Here is a 15,964-nt window from a genome sequence, read left to right on the forward strand (position 1 = left end):
TCTAGGGGAAGCAAATAGCATGTTGTGATGTCAAAATTGTCGTGAATTCAGACAACTGGGCATCATGCTCAAGCTTTCTATGACAGTCAACGTCACATTGATTTGCCCAGTGCCAAATTACGATTGTTCAGGATAGAGTTGACAATGTATATGCCCAAGACGTGTAAATCTGTCCCCATGAAAACTACATAGTAGTCGCAAGCATACTTCAAAGCAACCCCGAGTATAATGTGATCGCGTGCCCGACATAAGCTCTGACCGTTAGCGCCCCTTCACCCCCCACATGACCCCGCCTTGACGCTATTCCAAGTATCCTTTACGTTGTAAGCAGTTGTAATACCCAACCACGTTACCTAAAGTTACTTCAGACTGCAAGTTTATAGTCCAAGCCGTTACGTTCAAATAATACTACTGTATAACTGCACGAGATAATGATCATCTAATTATTGTTAGATGATTATGTGAAATGTTTAAGCAGGTCCATCAGGGTCCAGAGGTTCAAGAACCCCTCATTGAAAGACCCCGCTATATAGCTTCCGTTCTGCGACGCTGCCTCGCTTAACCCCTGTTTGAGCTGTCGTTGGCCAGTGTCTCTAACTGCCATCAATTTCCCCACAATCCGTCAATTGCAAGCTGTCAAATTCGAAGTAACGACTGGAGTTTGACTACGAACCTTCAATCCCGACCTCGAGTACAAACATCCAGTGAAGTACTTTCTATCAAGACTGGCAGATACTCGACCTTTTCTACATCGTGTTCGTTGTTTTCTGCATTCCAACCGAGCATCAGACCAAGGTGCACCGACCGCTTAGCAAGGCATATTGCAATACGTGAGTGAGTACAAGCTTTCATTGTCTGTATGAGTTATGCGTACCGCTTCAACCCGAACGAGCTATCCATGTATCTGGAGAGAGCAGATGTGGGTAGGATAGCCTTCAATGCCGTTGGTTCACCTATCTAGGTTGACCTCTGAACCCATCTGTTACGGGTCATTGCACCACATCCTTGCTCCCTACACAAGCAACCGACCCTGCAGGGTCTCCTGATCCTTTACCAAACGGACCCCTACCGAATTCCCAGCTCTTGTCTTCAAGCTACGGAGTCAATATCGGCTTTCATGGACTTCAAATCCTCTCAGGTGGGCGAAGATGGATGGATCAACCGCAACCTGAGTCCTCAGACCTCAAACAATGACCATGTCATTCCCCCTGGGTAGGCTTATGAGGTGAATAAAGTCTTCAGTGATGAAGAGTCTTCTTGCCCACTGTGTTTTTCAATGCTATTATTGAAAGCATTATGCAATATGGTTGTGGAGGAGTTGATAACATCAATGACGTCTATTCTTTGAGCACCACCCTTCACTCCTGAATCAGTCTCTCGGGCCTTGGGACTCCACATGTCTGCTGTGAACTAGTTATGTCGAAGTGGTAAATTACTGACTTCATATATAGTTCCTCCGGAGACAATCCAGCCGCTCGCGCACTACTCTGGTTTCCAAGCTTCTAATCGAAGCTACAACTCCGAGAATGGCGAAAAACTTTGTGGCCGCGGTGAAGGTGACCCAGAGTGGCGACACTCTGATCCTGAAAAATCCGAACAACCCAGCGCTGGAACGCACCTTCTCCTTGGCTTTTGTGACTGCACCGCACTTGAGGAAGGAGGGTGACGAGCCGTACGCCTTCCCATCCCGGGAGTATTTGAGAGAGATGGTGCAGGGAAAGCAGATGAAATGCACAATCACCTACAACATCCCAACGTCTGGTCGAGACTATGGTACTATTGAGTTCCACGATGGAACCAAGCTCCCCGATGAGCTTGTCAAGGCTGGTTGGGTCAAGGTTCGTGAGGACGCCGGACGAAAGGAAGAATCCGAAGATGTCTTGGAGTATCTTGACACTCTGCGATCGTTGGAGGAGCAAGCGAAGAGTGCGGGCAAGGGTCTCTGGGCTGGCACAGGTGGAATCATTGAGGTTCAGAACGACCTCGGCACACCAGACTTCTTCCAACAGTGGAAGGGCAAGACTGTTGACGCCATCGTCGAACGAGTCTTTAGTGGCGATCGCTGGCTTTGCCGACTTCTGCTATCCGACAACAAGCATCTGCAAGTCATGACTCTGGTTGCTGGCATTCGTACACCTACCACGGAAAGAACCAACCAGTTGACTGGCACAAACCAAGCAGCAGAAGAGTATGGTGCAGAAGCTCGTGATTACGTTGAGACACGCCTACTGCAGCGGAATGTCAAAGTCCAGATGGTTGGAGTAAGCCCGCATGGCCAACTTATTGGACATATTCTTCATCCCCGTGGAAGTATTGCCGAATTCCTTCTGGCTGACGGCCTGGCTCGATGCAACGACAACCATTCGACCATGCTTGGCGAGAAGATGGCGCCCCTGAGAGCTGCTGAGAAGAAAGCACAAATTGGTAAGCTTCGACTGCACAAGAACAGCACCGTTAAGGATGGTGAAGCCAGTGTATCGGACATGATTGTGACCAAGATCATCGGGTCCGACCTGATTGTGGTGCGAACCAAGGCTGGGGAGGAGAAGCAGATCAGTTTGAGCAGCGTTCGCGGACCACGAGCAAAGGAAGCATCTGAAGCCCCATTCAGGGATGAGGCGAAGGAGTTCCTGCGAAAGAAGTTGATCGGCAAGCATGTCAAGGTTGTTATTGACGGAACGAAGCCTGCAACCGAGGGCTTTGAGGCTCGCGATGTTGCCACAGTCACCGAGAAGGGCAAGAACATCAACCTCCAGTTGGTCCAGGAGGGATGGTGCTCAGTTATCCGGCACCGAAAGGACGACACTGATAGAGCACCAAACTACGACGAGCTTCTTGTTGCCCAGGAGACTGCCCAAGCGGAGAAGAAGGGTATCTGGTCTGGCAAGCCCAACAAGGCCAAGACTTACACCGATGCATCGGAAAGCGTCCAACGAGCCAAGATCCAACTATCTACCCTCCAACGTCAAAAGAAGGTGCCTGGAATTATTGACTTTGTCAAGTCTGGATCTCGATTTACCGTACTGATCCCGCGGGAAGGCGTCAAGCTTACCATGGTTCTTGGTGGTATCCGCGCACCGAGAGCCCCTAGATTGCCCCAGGACAAAGGTGAGCCCTTTGGTCAAGATGCATTGGATCTTGCCAACCGCCGTTGCAACCAGCGTGATGTGGAAATTGACGTCCACGACATTGACAAGGTTGGCGGCTTCATCGGTGAGCTATACATCAACCGTGAAAGCTTTGCCAAAGTCCTGGTTGAGGAAGGTCTCGCATCCGTACATCAATATTCTGCAGAGAAGGCCGGTAATTCTGCTGAGCTCAACGCCGCAGAGAAGCGAGCCAAGGAAGGCCGTAAGGGGATGTGGCATGACTGGGACCCTTCGCAGGACGAGGAGGAAGCAGTCGCAGCCCCTGAAGCTGCAGCCGAGACTACGGCCACGGACAAGAAGCCTACTGATTACCGTGAAGTCGTTGTCACCAACATTGACGATAATGGAAGACTCAAGGTCCAGGAAATTGGCAAGGGCACATCAGCCCTGGAGATCATGATGAACGAATTCAAGAAGTTCCACCTCGATTCCAAAAACAACAAGCCACTCGTCAATCCTCCGAAGGCTGGTGATTTCGTGGCAGCCAAGTTCACAGACGACGGACAGTGGTACCGTGCTAAGATTAGATCCAACGACCGCACGGCCAAGATCGCTGAAGTTGTCTACATCGACTACGGCAACTCGGAAAAGCTCCCGTGGTCCCAACTGCGAGCCCTGGACCAACCCCAATTCGCGCCCCAGAAGCTCAAGGGCCAGGCTATGGACACCATGCTGAGCTTTATCCAACTTCCCACGGCACCAGAATACTTCCGTGACGCCGTGAACTTCATCTACGAGGCCACAGCGGACAAACAATTGGTTGCTAGCTTCGATTTCGTCGATACCAAGGAGGGTCTGAGCTACATCACCCTCTTCGACACCCAGGCGTCTGGGTCCGTCAGCGGCAACACGTTCACCGATTCGATCAACAAGGAGGTTATCGCCAACGGGTTTGCTCTCGTGCCTACGAAGCTCAAGGCTTGGGAGAGGGGAGCCGTGAGCGCCGACGTGCTGAAGAAGCTTAACCAGGTGCAATCCAAGGCTAAGGCGGAGAGACTAGGCATGTGGGAGTATGGTGATATCACTGAGGACTAAGTCCGTGAATGCGTCCCACGATAGCCAAATCAAAGAGTGCGGTCAGCTTGAGTTGAGGCTAGTAATTATTGCATAGGTTCGTTGCGGAAACCAAAACTCGGGGTATACAAAAAGTACGGCAAGCATAGTTATAGGTCTTGAAGGGAACTTATCGTTATTGCGGGGGATCACGAGCCTTTACTTTTGCTCATACAAAAGCATCATTGTCTTCCAATATAATCGTCTTGCAGCAGTTGCTCATATATGTCTAATCCGTCATCCATCCCTATGCCAGATGATGTTGACTACAGTAAATCATAGAAAGAGAAGAAAAATTGGACACACCCACGTCATGAGTAGCCGACCTTGAAGCTCGAGTAGTTGTTAAAAAGTGGGAGTCTGACGAAGACCCCTGCTCGTAATGGAGTGAGTGTGAAACTGCCTTTTTCCGCCAGAGTTGTTGGGCAAAGCTTGGCAAGAACTAATAGGTAATCGATTGAACATGGTATTATTATTGCTTTCAGTACTAGACTGCTATAATTCATCTTGAACGGATCTCAAATAAGTTGGTCGAGCTCAGAAGTTGCAGAATGCCATTTCATTCAGCTAAGGTAGGGGGTTGGGTTCCCAGGGAGCTCCGAGCCCGACATGCCCATACAGCTGCTGATGCAATTTGCGTTATAAAACTCGATGCACAGGTGGCAGATCAAACCGCACGACACAACCCTGACGACCAGTCAAGACTGGAAACGCTCCAATCAAGGTTCCCTTTGCAAAACCAGCCGCCACGTACAGAGAAGGGCCCGCACGACGCGTGGATGAGTAAACCCCATTTCCACGGGAGCTCAGTAACGTAGGGAAGCCTCGGAGCTATATCCGCAATTCCGGGACCCTTGACGGCAAATGTCAAGATATGACAGACAGAGAGATTGGGCAAGCATTGAGGTTAGAATGCGGGAGCGTTATTAGGAACGAAACAGGGAGTCAAGACTATTGCAAAATCGATCATTCTGTACATTTGGCCGGAGTACTGTGGCCCGGCCGGTCCGGCATCGTGCTGTTTCTCGCGGGGCGAATCGAGTAGATGGAAAATAGAGGGGCAACTGGCAGCGCAGCTCAATTACTACGTATGTAAAGATGACGGTGCCAGCCCCGCCAGGTTGCGACGATTTAAAGAAAAAGACCCTCACTCAATTCTTCCGCCGCTTCCCAACATAACTACATCAAGAATCCCCAATCTACTTCAGTGCCGAAATCATCGAGAACTACTACTCCTGCCACTGCTTCATTGGTACTCACGTACTCGACAAAAAAGCAATCACAATCATGTCTTCCCTCGATCAGCTCAAGGCCACTGGCACTGTATGTTCGTCCTTTTTACCCCTCGTGATGCTTGAAAAAAATGCCCCTCCATTTGCAGAGAGCTTGACGAACGACGCTCAACGGAATTGGTTCCGATGTCGCGCACGCTGCTACAAGACTTTCTCCCCTTTTCTCCTCGGAAATGCCACAATTGGGACTCTTCTAATCTGTCCGTCTTTGAATAGGTCGTCGTGTGCGACTCCGGTGACTTCGCAAGTTAGTAACCCTACCAGCTCTCGGCGCCGACCTACTCGACGCATCGCTTCCCAAACTAGCCACAGACTGATGATTGAAACAGCCATCGGCAAATACAAGCCCCAAGATGCCACAACCAACCCCTCCCTCATCCTGGCCGCCTCCAAGAAGGCCGAATACGCAAAGCTCATAGATGAGGCTGTTGCGTACGCCAAGAAGGAATACAGCAGCGGCAGCGTCGACGACCAGGTTGATGCTGCTCTCGACCGTCTTCTGGTCGAGTTTGGCCAGGAGATCCTCAAAATTATTCCCGGCAAGGTCTCCACTGAGGTCGATGCCCGCTTCTCGTTCGACACCAAGGCTTCCGTCGAGAAGGCCCTTCACATTATCGAGGTAGGTTCTCCACTCTGCTCCGACGAACAGAGGCAGTATGGACAATAGCTAAAAAAAAAATGCCGCACCAATAGCTCTACAAGAAGCAAGGTATCTCGAAAGATCGCGTCCTGATCAAGATCGCCGCAACATGGGAGGGTATCAAGGCCGCCGAGATCCTTCAGCGTGACCACGCCATCAACTGCAACCTGACCCTCATGTTCTCCACGGTGCAAGCCGTCGCTGCCGCCGAGGCGGGCGCGTTCCTCATCTCTCCCTTCGTCGGCCGCATCCTCGACTGGTATAAGGCCTCGACCAAGAAGGAGTACAAGAAGGAGGAGGACCCGGGTGTCGCCTCGGTCCAGTCCATCTTCAACTACTATAAGAAGTATGGCTACAGCACCATTGTCATGGGCGCCTCGTTCCGCAACATCGGCGAGATTACCGAGCTGGCCGGCTGCGACTACTTGACCATCTCCCCCAACCTGCTCGAAGAGCTTCTCAATTCCAATGACGTCGTCCCCAAGAAGCTCGACGCTGCCGCCGCCTCGTCCCTCGATATCGAGAAGAAGACCTACATCAACGACGAGCCCTTGTTCCGCTTCGACTTCAACGAGGAGCAGATGGCTGTTGAGAAGCTGCGCGAGGGAATCAGCAAGTTCGCTGCTGACGCTGACACTCTGAAGGACATCCTGAAGAAGAAGGTGCAGGCATAAATCATCGATCGGGTCGCAAACAGCGTAACGGCGATTTTGAAGGGGATGGGCAAATAAATAAACAAAGCATATTGATTAATTCCACTGGCTAAAGATCAAGTACGGTGGTGGGGATGAGGATGAGGATGATTTACATACATAGCAGGTGTCAAAACAAAAAGGACACATGAATGTAAGATCAACGCTGCTCTCATTTTCATTTGTTACACGGGCTTAAACGTGGTCGAATGCCCTGAGTCACGATCAATTGTGAGGGCATATGGTAATGAAAGGACCAAACGTGCCTCGTTTCCTTGGTATTGCATAATAAAGATCTAAGACGAGCAGTCACGATCAATTGTGAGGGCATATGGTAATGAAAGGACCAAACGTGCCTCGTTTCCTTGGTATTGCATAATAAAGATCTAAGACGAGCAGTCAAGACAGTGTGTTTTATGGCCCGCCCAGTGTATTATAAGTAATTAGGTCAATATTGATAGCCAACATCACGGGTGACTTTGGTATCGCGTCAAGGAATAACCGTCAATTCGGGCCACCACTCCTGATTTGAGTCTCACATGAAGCATAATCTGACACAGAGTCATTCAATATAGCCTGCCTCCCAATTGATAGTTCTTGTTTCCTGCCAAATAAGACATCCAGCTATCAGGCTTTACATTACCTTATGAGAAGATTACTTTCAGACAACAACCACAACAACAACAACAACAACAACAGGACCATGGAATTTACTTAGCCTCCTAATTAATGCCTTGGTTGGTCATGACTGGGTGGTGTTTACCTACGTTCGTGTATCGCTAGCGCGGTTAATTACAGTATGCGGATCTCCAGATGGTATCTTGGACATTTTGTCGATTTGTTCCCACATTGGGTAAAGGGATTAACGGCAGGGATAGGGGAACACGTTGTACAGGGAACATTCACTAAAAATTAAGGTAAAGTGGTAGTAGACATCTTGAGTGGGTATGTGATCGGCAGCTCAAGTTACAGATCTGAAGTCATCCAGGACCCCATCTCCGTTCTCCCACCATTGTCAAACTGGTTCGCCTGACTTCCCTCCACAGTCATACTCCGAGACTGAAGATTAACCCATACATTACAATTTCTGAACTCTGAGCCCAACATGACATGAGCAAGTGACCAGCGAGCCGTGGCACTCATGTGTTGCTCGACTTCTCATCTTGTTTTTCGCCTTGCTGTTAGGCTTCCTTCTAAGCATTCTTAGCTTGCTTCTCAGCTTCTTTCTCAGCTTGCTCTTGAGCTTTTTTTCCGGCTTCCTTTTCCTTCTCGGCCTCCTTTTCAGCTTGCTCTTGAGCTTTCTTTTGCGCTTCCTTCTCCTTCTCGGCCTCCTTCTCAGCTTGCTCTTGAGCTTTCTTTTGCGCTTCCTTTTCCTTCTCAGCTTGCTCTTGAGCTTTCTTCTGCACTTCCTTCTCCTTCTCGGCTTCCTTCTCAGCTTGTTCTTGAGCTTTCTTCTTCGCTTCTTCATCAGCTTTCTGTTGAGCCTCCTTCTTCGCTTCTTCTTCAGCCTTCTGTTGAGCCTCCTTCCTTGCTTCTTCTTCAGCTTTGGCCTGAGCTTCCTTCCTTGCTTCTTCTTCAGCTTTGGCCTGAGCCTCCTTCTTCGCTTCTTCTTCAGCTTTGGCCTGAGCCTCCTTCTTCGCTTCTTCTTCAGCTTTGGCCTGAGCCTCCTTCTTCGCTTCTTCTTCGGCTTTGGCCTGAGCCTCCTGCTCGGCGGCCTCCTTCTTCTTCTCAGCCGCTTTTTCCGCAGCCTATCGCAGCCAGGTGTTAGCAAATTGTTGTCGTATCTTGTGTCTTGGTGTCTTGGTGTCTGATCTCCATGTCTGGAAGATTGTGATGGGGCATCACGTAGATCAGAAATACTGACCTCTTGTTCTTCTTTGCGTTGCTCAGACTCCCGCTCAGCAGCCTCTTGTTGTTCCTTGCGCAGTTCGGCCTCTCTTTCAGCGGCCTGATGCGAATTCAAAATTTAGCCAAATTCTTATGGAATTTGTTGCACGTTTGTGTGTCACAGAGATCAGAACGGAGGTCGCAGCTTTGGGAAACATCTTGCCAGGGGATAATTTGCCGTATGAATACTAACCTCTTGCCTTTCCTTTTCTCTCTGGGCTTCTTCGGCGGCCTGTTGCTGTCTCTCGGCTTCCTCTTGAGCCGAGCTGCTGCCGCAGTCACGTGGTATGGGTGAGTTGGCATACAGTGGAATGTCTCGCTTGCGGTTGAGGTTGGATGCATATTCAAGTTTCCGGCGGGTGATGGACGCTGCGGGTAGAGCATTGTCGAGTTGACCCTGTGGCGTGGTGATAGCAATGGGCACTGCCACGGCAGATGACGCCAGGCAGATAATTATGATCGCCTTGAACGAAGGCATCTTAACGATGATCTGGTGGACTTTGGTTTGACGGATAGCTGTGGAGATGTGTAATGTGAAGGATGCGTGTTGATTGAGTAGATTAAGGCTCGATATTTAGCACAGAGGTTTAGTCGGGACACACAACGTTTCTATATACTTGACTAGCTATTGCACTTTTCAGATTTCTTCAATGTGCCCATGTACAAGAGGACCATCGTGCTTACTGTAGACTGTGAATCAAAGGCTAAATGTGTTTAAACACCAATCACATTCTAATCCGGATACACCCAAAGCTTCGTCTGCATATCAACCCCAACCCCAAGAGAGACCAGGCCCAGACTTGTCTAATCCCAATATCGTGGATACACCAACGGTAAGATCTCCGAAAGCCATCTCATCATCATGTGGACCAGACACCACATTGGACAGATTACTCTGGAGCCCGAGGTGATACATTTCGGTATAAGGTTTTTAAACTGTTTGCGATGTGCAGGTATATTGGTGAAGGTGAAAAGATCATCCGCGTTGTCCCATCCTTCAAGATCTATATGCCTACCATTCGATAAATCTTCCCAGGCTAGGATAGCACAGGCAGTCAAATAGCCTTCCCCAACTGTTTGAGCTGTTCAGACGCACAAGATTCTGTAACCCGTTGGGCCAGGGCGAATCAATGGGAACCTGAGCGCAAAGTTCCTTCTCATCAATCGATGATGAGAGATGCACTCTTTCGGGATCACTTTTGGTATGCATTGACCCATGGTTCTCGAACCAGCCCCATGGATCGTTGACTAGTTACCGAAAGCAAAATACCGCTTCGGTTGTTTCGTCTGATTCCTGAAGCACCGCCATGTTTCGCGCTCTCAAGTAAACTACATGACTGGCTTGGTCACTACGGCTCATTTGCGCTCTCTTATGGGGAGATCCGTCGGCAGTTCAAGGCAAATGATTTTGAAGTGGTGACTGGGATGGTGGGGTTGACGAATGAATGAACAATCAAGGTTACAGTAAAAAAAGATTTGCCTTTCATCGAGAATTCTCATAATCTACACTATGACAATGAGAAGTGAAGAATGAGATTACTGTCCGACATTTCATAGAGTATCTAGAGGAGTGGGACAATCGACATACCTGGGTTGGTGAGCAGACGCTCATACACATTAAAGGGGTAACCCCCAAGTTATCAATATACCATCTGACCAAGGCAATATAATTCACTAAGTGCATATTACACACACAACTGTTCAGCAAACCAGGGAGGTCAGGGACATACTGATAACGGTGACACACAGTATCGATGAGGTGGCTACTCTTCTCTGATCTATACTAGCGGGAGCTATGCGTTCATCCAAGGACCTGATGAACTCACAGTCAAGTGTCAAAGACCCACACTGATTTTTATTTGGATCACGTACGACTTAATTATCATCCTGTGTCACAGTCATCACAAAGTCTGAAAAGTTTGTCTCAAAAAATAAGCTTGAGTTGGAAACTGTTTTTATTATTCCCACGGCCTTCTCTATTTCCCAGACATGCTAACTATGTTTACATGATTAGGCGACGCATCATGTGAACATGGTCTGTAATAAAGACATCCTGAACTTCTCGCCACAATGGTGCAGTTGCTGGCCTGTTGGAGCTTATGAAATGACGACTTGCAGGCTACGTAACATACGTCAACTATGGTCTAATAAAGCATCGATAAAAAGGGTATTATACATAAACTTACTCTAACATACGCAATAATATACACTTACACCAGACTCAATCATTGAAGGTGACTGTAGAAAATGGTACCGTCAGGGTGTGACAGCAGCCTCCTAAACATGCGCCCGGTATCATGCTCCGAGGAGGAATCTGAGCGGCAGTCATTTCACTAAACATTGCCGTAGTATCAGATTATATTTTAATATGAACTGTGAATTATGCACGGATACGTCGCCTGGGAGATAGAACAGGTTTTGAATAACCCCCTGACAGAACGTGGACAGACGATGCACTGCTTACCTTATTTCCGTGACCATAAATAGTTGTGACGACGGTAGACCCCTGGTCACATCGACAGACTGGTCCGGACACAATGTGCTAATTCTTTCCTTCAAGGCTGGAGAGAAGATGGAGGGGCCAAGATATAAATCTGAAGGGTTCATCAGCTGGAGAAACTACAGGCTAAATGGGCTCCCAAAGGGTCAAGCCACAGGTGACACAAAGGCCTCAGATATTTGTGGCTCCATCACTGCCTGAGGCTCTAAGGCCTTTCAACCCTCAGAGTAGCTCTGTTGGGAAGGATGTCGAGACTGACAAGCTGGAATAAACTCCCGTCTAGGGTGACTTGCCTATGTGAGGTGCTTATGCGGTGAATAGTCTTACACTTCTACTTGGGTAGCTAATAATCGTATCCGCCGTCTTGGAGAGATGGCTTCTTGAGCTTCCCTATGACACATGATGAGGATGCTGCTTCTCCTCATGAACAGGCTAGGAGGTTTCTTGTTTTCATTGAACTAAGACTGAAGATCAAAGCTATCTGTATAGTCTAATGTTCTGCAACAGCCATTCGTGGTTGTCATAAATCGATCGGAATTCCAAGCTAGGCTGACCAGCCCCTTGTCACTTTCTCTCCATGGAGACAGTTCGCTCTTTTGGCATTGTGTAGGGATCAAGATCTCGATGCTTCACCGCTTCACAATTCTTGAGGAGAGAGAGAGCAGGATTATTCATCGCTATGTAAGCCCGCGAAGACTGTGAATACGATGAATATGATGCTCATCACATCCATTTGTGGTGATCAGTATGTGGGTGCTTGGGTAATAAGGTGGAGATATACCGCATCCAAATTATCACTATGGTGTGGGGACCGCTTCCACCGCTGCGCTACGAGTCTGCGGCTTTTTTGGTGGGGATCATCGGTGCTATGCAACATAGAAATAAAAAAATGCGGCCGAAGCTGAGTGTCTTGCATCGGTTGTTGCCATGTTAGGAATCCTGTGTGCGCTGTGCCCGTTGTCTCTCTCGTGATTGGCAAAAGGAGAAGGTATGTTCTAGGAACCACACTGTCCTCCAGCTGCCAGCTGCGATGAGAAAAAAATTTGCCAGAGACATCTGCTCAGTTTCGGCTTCTCAATATGTCATTTGATCTAGCATCGATGTTGTTTACTGAGGATAGTGCGTCTGTGACTTCGGGATCGAGGCGTCTCTGTGAGGCCCTCTCCAATATTATACGCGAGGCATATGTAAGGTTTTCTATTTCTCTCGCTTACGATTTGCGGAGTAAAGTGAAAGCAGTCAGCCTGCCGTAGATGAGAGAGCCTGGTTGCTATGATATGTGCGAGGTCGGCCTGCAGTGACGGGCTATCGGTTTTCTCCAATCCTGTCCATTATATTACCTAGGTTACAAATCTAATCTAATCTTATCAATCTGATCAAGCTTTGTAATGTGGATCAATATCTGCTAGGATGATGAGCATTATTAAGCAATTGTAAACCAGTTTTCGGGCCGTCTGTTGAGTGCGGCAAGGCACGACTCATGTAAGTGCATCCTCCTCTGGACTCTCCCCTTGCTCACAGCCAGTACGTCATAGTTCTTGGGCCTGAGACTGATCAAATACCGGAAACCTGGACGGAGATCATGCTGAAATGATTGGAAGTTGGCCCAAATGCTTGCTCCGCAGTGGGTAAGAGTTAAAAACTTTCCAGCACAGCGGGTCTCAGTAGGATCCAGCGACTACTTCATGTTATGGTAAATCCAGTCCCCTAGGCGTAGCATTTATCAGTACCATTATTCTTTACACTAGGCTGAATACAGCAATTCTACCTACAAATCCCGTCGCCTCGAAATACCACCATTTCGTATACCAACCGCCGATCTGAATTACATCCTCGTAACGTAAATGTATCGAGGTAAGCAGTTCATGTAGCTATTCTTCAGGGACTGCCTCCTAAGCCTTTCGTACGGAGGCTTATCCTCCTAGCTATAGTTATCCTGAATCCAGTCCTTTATCTAGTTCCAACCCGTCTTAATTAGGTTCAAATCGGGACTGTTCGGAGGCTACGTTATTACTCGAATGTTTCTCTCCTGAAGATCCTATAGAGTATCAGCTGCTCCGTAGATAGAAGCTCTATCCTATATAGCGGTACAGGCGAATCCAGCAGTTTGTAAAAGTTGTAGCGACTTGAACATACGTGAGGAAGTGGTGCACTTTCGAGGTAGTGATAAATGGTTCCAGTTGCCGGAGTACCTCCCCCTCGAGAATTAGCCATTGGCTAGTACTTCGTCCGGGAACTTCATTCTAATCGTATTCTCAACTTGTCGAGGTGTGTAACCAGTGCATATCTGGAGATCCTTCTTCGTCTTACGGCCCTCGAAGTAGGGGATTCGGATGCGAGTGTGATTTGGCTCCAAAGCTGTTTCCTCTGGACTCCCTCATTATGTGGCATTCTAGCTACACTGCTTGATACTTCAAGAAGTCATTACGAAAGAGGCCAGTAGTTATTTTCAATCGCGTCAGAGTCTGGTTCCTCGAAAAAGAGGCTCGAAATATCTAGGTCTGGCTAGAAATAAAACATGCCGATCTTACTTTGTTCAGTATGGTGGTAACTGTTAGTGCGCCCCATGAGTACTCGACAAGGGGGCTGTTCGTTCGGTATCCCACTTGGTATGAGGGTTCTAGCGGTGGGGCAGGCTCGCCTCCCACCGACGATGCCATGTGGTTAGGAAAAACCGTCTTGATGATTGTTTGCTGGAGTAGATATATAGGACATCTTCTCTGCCCTGGTGCAGTCAGGATCATGTTCCTCATCACCGATTGTCGTATTGTACAGTTTCCTTCCTTACAAACCCTCCAACAACAACAACGGCTCCGATAATGCGGACATCTCTAGCACTGGCCCTGCTGCCCCTGGCGGCCGCTTTACCTCGAGACCAAGGTTGCAGTAGCGCAACCAAAGAGACTGCCTACGACTATGTTGTTGTTGGTGGCGGCACAAGTGGCCTGGTCGTAGCTAAGCGCCTCTCCGAAGACCTCTCTGTCTCGGTGCTCGTTATCGAGGCTGGAGATTCGGTCTTTAACAATGTGAACGTTACCAACCCGAACGGTTATGGCCTGGCTTTCGGCACGGAAATCGACTATGCATACCAGACGGTCAACCAAACATACGGTGGCGGCCTGATTCAGACAATGCGTGCCGGCAAGGCGTTGGGTGGAACCAGTACCATCAATGGTGAGTAACCCCTGGCGCCAAATTCAAGAAATCATTCTGCAAATGGAACAACATAGCTAACGTTCTCATCAGGAATGGCATACACCCGCGCGGAAATTTCCCAAATCGATGCTTGGGAACAGGTCGGCAACGATGGCTGGAACTGGGACAGCCTATTCCCGTACTATCTCAAGAGCGAGCACTTCCAAGTCCCCGATGAGGAGCGCACCGTCGCAGCACACCTGCCCTTCGATAAAGAGTTGCATGGTCTCAACGGCCCCCTTAAGACGGGCTGGAACTATGAACAGACCAACTCGTCTCTGACTAGCACCATCAACTCCACCTTCAAGGCCATAGGTGTGCCCTACAACCCCGACGTCAATGGTGGAAACATGGTTGGATTCTCGCTCTACCCCTTCACCACGGACTCGACATTGCATGTGCGCGAGGATGCCGCCAGAGCCTACTACTTCCCGTACCAGAATCAGACCAACCTCAAGGTGCTCCTCAACACCAAGGCCAACAAGATTACCTGGAGCCAGAACTCCAAACAGAACGCCGCCACCGCCGAGGGCGTCGAGATCACCAGCTCTGACGGCACCACCTCGGTGGTCAAAGCCAACAAGGAAGTCATCCTCTCGGCCGGGTCCCTCGCCTCGCCTCTGCTCCTCGAGCTTTCCGGCATCGGCAACCCCGCCGTCCTGTCCAAATACGACATCGAGACCGTCGTCGACCTGCCCACCGTAGGCGAGAACTTGCAAGATCAGATGAACAACGGCCTTTCATTCAACGCCGCCAATGGCTTCTCCCTCGCTGATAAGACCTCCTACATCGCCTACCCCTCCGTCTCCCACATATACGGCAACGAGACCCTCCTTGTCGCCGAGAACATCAAGGCCTCGCTCCCTGAATACGCAGCTCAAGTTGCCGCCGTCAACGGCAACGTGACCCGCGCCTCGGACCTGCTCGAGTTTTTCCAGATGCAGTGGGACCTCATCTTCACGTCGCAGGTCCCCATCGCCGAAGTCCTCGTCTACATCGTCAACGGCGTCTGGACGACAGAATACTGGGCCCTGCTCCCCTTCGCCCGCGGAAGCATCCACATTGGCAGTGACTCGACCGCTAATGCAGTCATCAACCCCAACTACTTCATGCTCGACTGGGACCTCCAAGAGCAAGCCCAAACCGCCCGCTTCATCCGCAAGATGTACGCCACTGCCCCCCTTGCCGGCATGGTCCTCGATGAGACGAGGCCCGGTCTGGATACCGTCTCCGCCGCAGCAGATGACGCGGAATGGGCCGCGTGGTTGAAATCGGCGTACCGCTCCAACTTCCACCCCGTCGGCACGGCGGCCATGATGCCCAAGGAGAAGGGCGGTGTGGTGGATGCCAACTTGAAGGTCTACGGAACGTCCAACGTGCGCGTTATTGATGCTTCCGTCATGCCGTTCCAGGTTTGTGGACATTTGGTGTCGACGCTGTATGCGATTGCGGAGAGGGCAGCCGATTTGATCAAGAAAAGTGCTTAAAAGATGAGAAGACAAGATGGACGTGGGGACCAGGTTGGGAATTCTTTTGGATTGTATATATTTGATGAT

The 15,964-nt window shown here is 49.5% G+C and overlaps 4 protein-coding genes across 4 annotated transcripts; 3 read left to right on the top strand and 1 right to left on the bottom strand.

Moving 5' to 3' along the window:
* The first annotated feature begins 1,069 nt into the window (after positions 1–1,069).
* On the top strand, positions 1,070–4,509 carry BCR38DRAFT_162880 (uncharacterized protein). The gene is made up of 2 exons (XM_040853791.1): positions 1,070–1,225; positions 1,452–4,509. The coding sequence occupies exon 2, from the start codon at positions 1,527–1,529 to the stop codon at positions 4,182–4,184; it is 2,658 nt and encodes an 885-aa protein (XP_040718310.1). The 5' UTR covers positions 1,070–1,225; positions 1,452–1,526; the 3' UTR covers positions 4,185–4,509.
* An 802-nt stretch (positions 4,510–5,311) lies between these two features.
* BCR38DRAFT_427907 (transaldolase) lies at positions 5,312–7,228 on the top strand. Its single transcript, XM_040859862.1, has 4 exons — positions 5,312–5,525; positions 5,711–5,741; positions 5,824–6,113; positions 6,188–7,228. Exons 1-4 carry the CDS (start codon positions 5,490–5,492, stop codon positions 6,806–6,808), a joined length of 978 nt encoding a protein of 325 aa, XP_040718311.1. The 5' UTR covers positions 5,312–5,489; the 3' UTR covers positions 6,809–7,228.
* A 791-nt stretch (positions 7,229–8,019) lies between these two features.
* Positions 8,020–9,629, bottom strand: BCR38DRAFT_483299 (uncharacterized protein; the record flags this gene model as incomplete). The annotated part of the gene is made up of 4 exons (XM_040863609.1): positions 8,020–8,574; positions 8,691–8,774; positions 8,907–9,229; positions 9,542–9,629. 4 exons carry the CDS (start codon positions 9,627–9,629, stop codon positions 8,020–8,022), a joined length of 1,050 nt encoding a protein of 349 aa, XP_040718312.1.
* Positions 9,630–14,032: 4,403 nt separating this feature from the next.
* BCR38DRAFT_337340 (GMC oxidoreductase) lies at positions 14,033–15,895 on the top strand (the record flags this gene model as incomplete). Its single annotated transcript, XM_040855528.1, has 2 exons — positions 14,033–14,387; positions 14,460–15,895. The coding sequence occupies 2 exons, from the start codon at positions 14,033–14,035 to the stop codon at positions 15,893–15,895; spliced, it is 1,791 nt and encodes a 596-aa protein (XP_040718313.1).
* Positions 15,896–15,964: the final 69 nt, after the last annotated feature.

The sequence above is a fragment of the Pseudomassariella vexata genome, assembly GCF_002105095.1.
Source record: "Pseudomassariella vexata strain CBS 129021 chromosome Unknown BCR38scaffold_4, whole genome shotgun sequence".
NCBI lineage: Eukaryota > Fungi > Ascomycota > Sordariomycetes > Amphisphaeriales > Pseudomassariaceae > Pseudomassariella > Pseudomassariella vexata.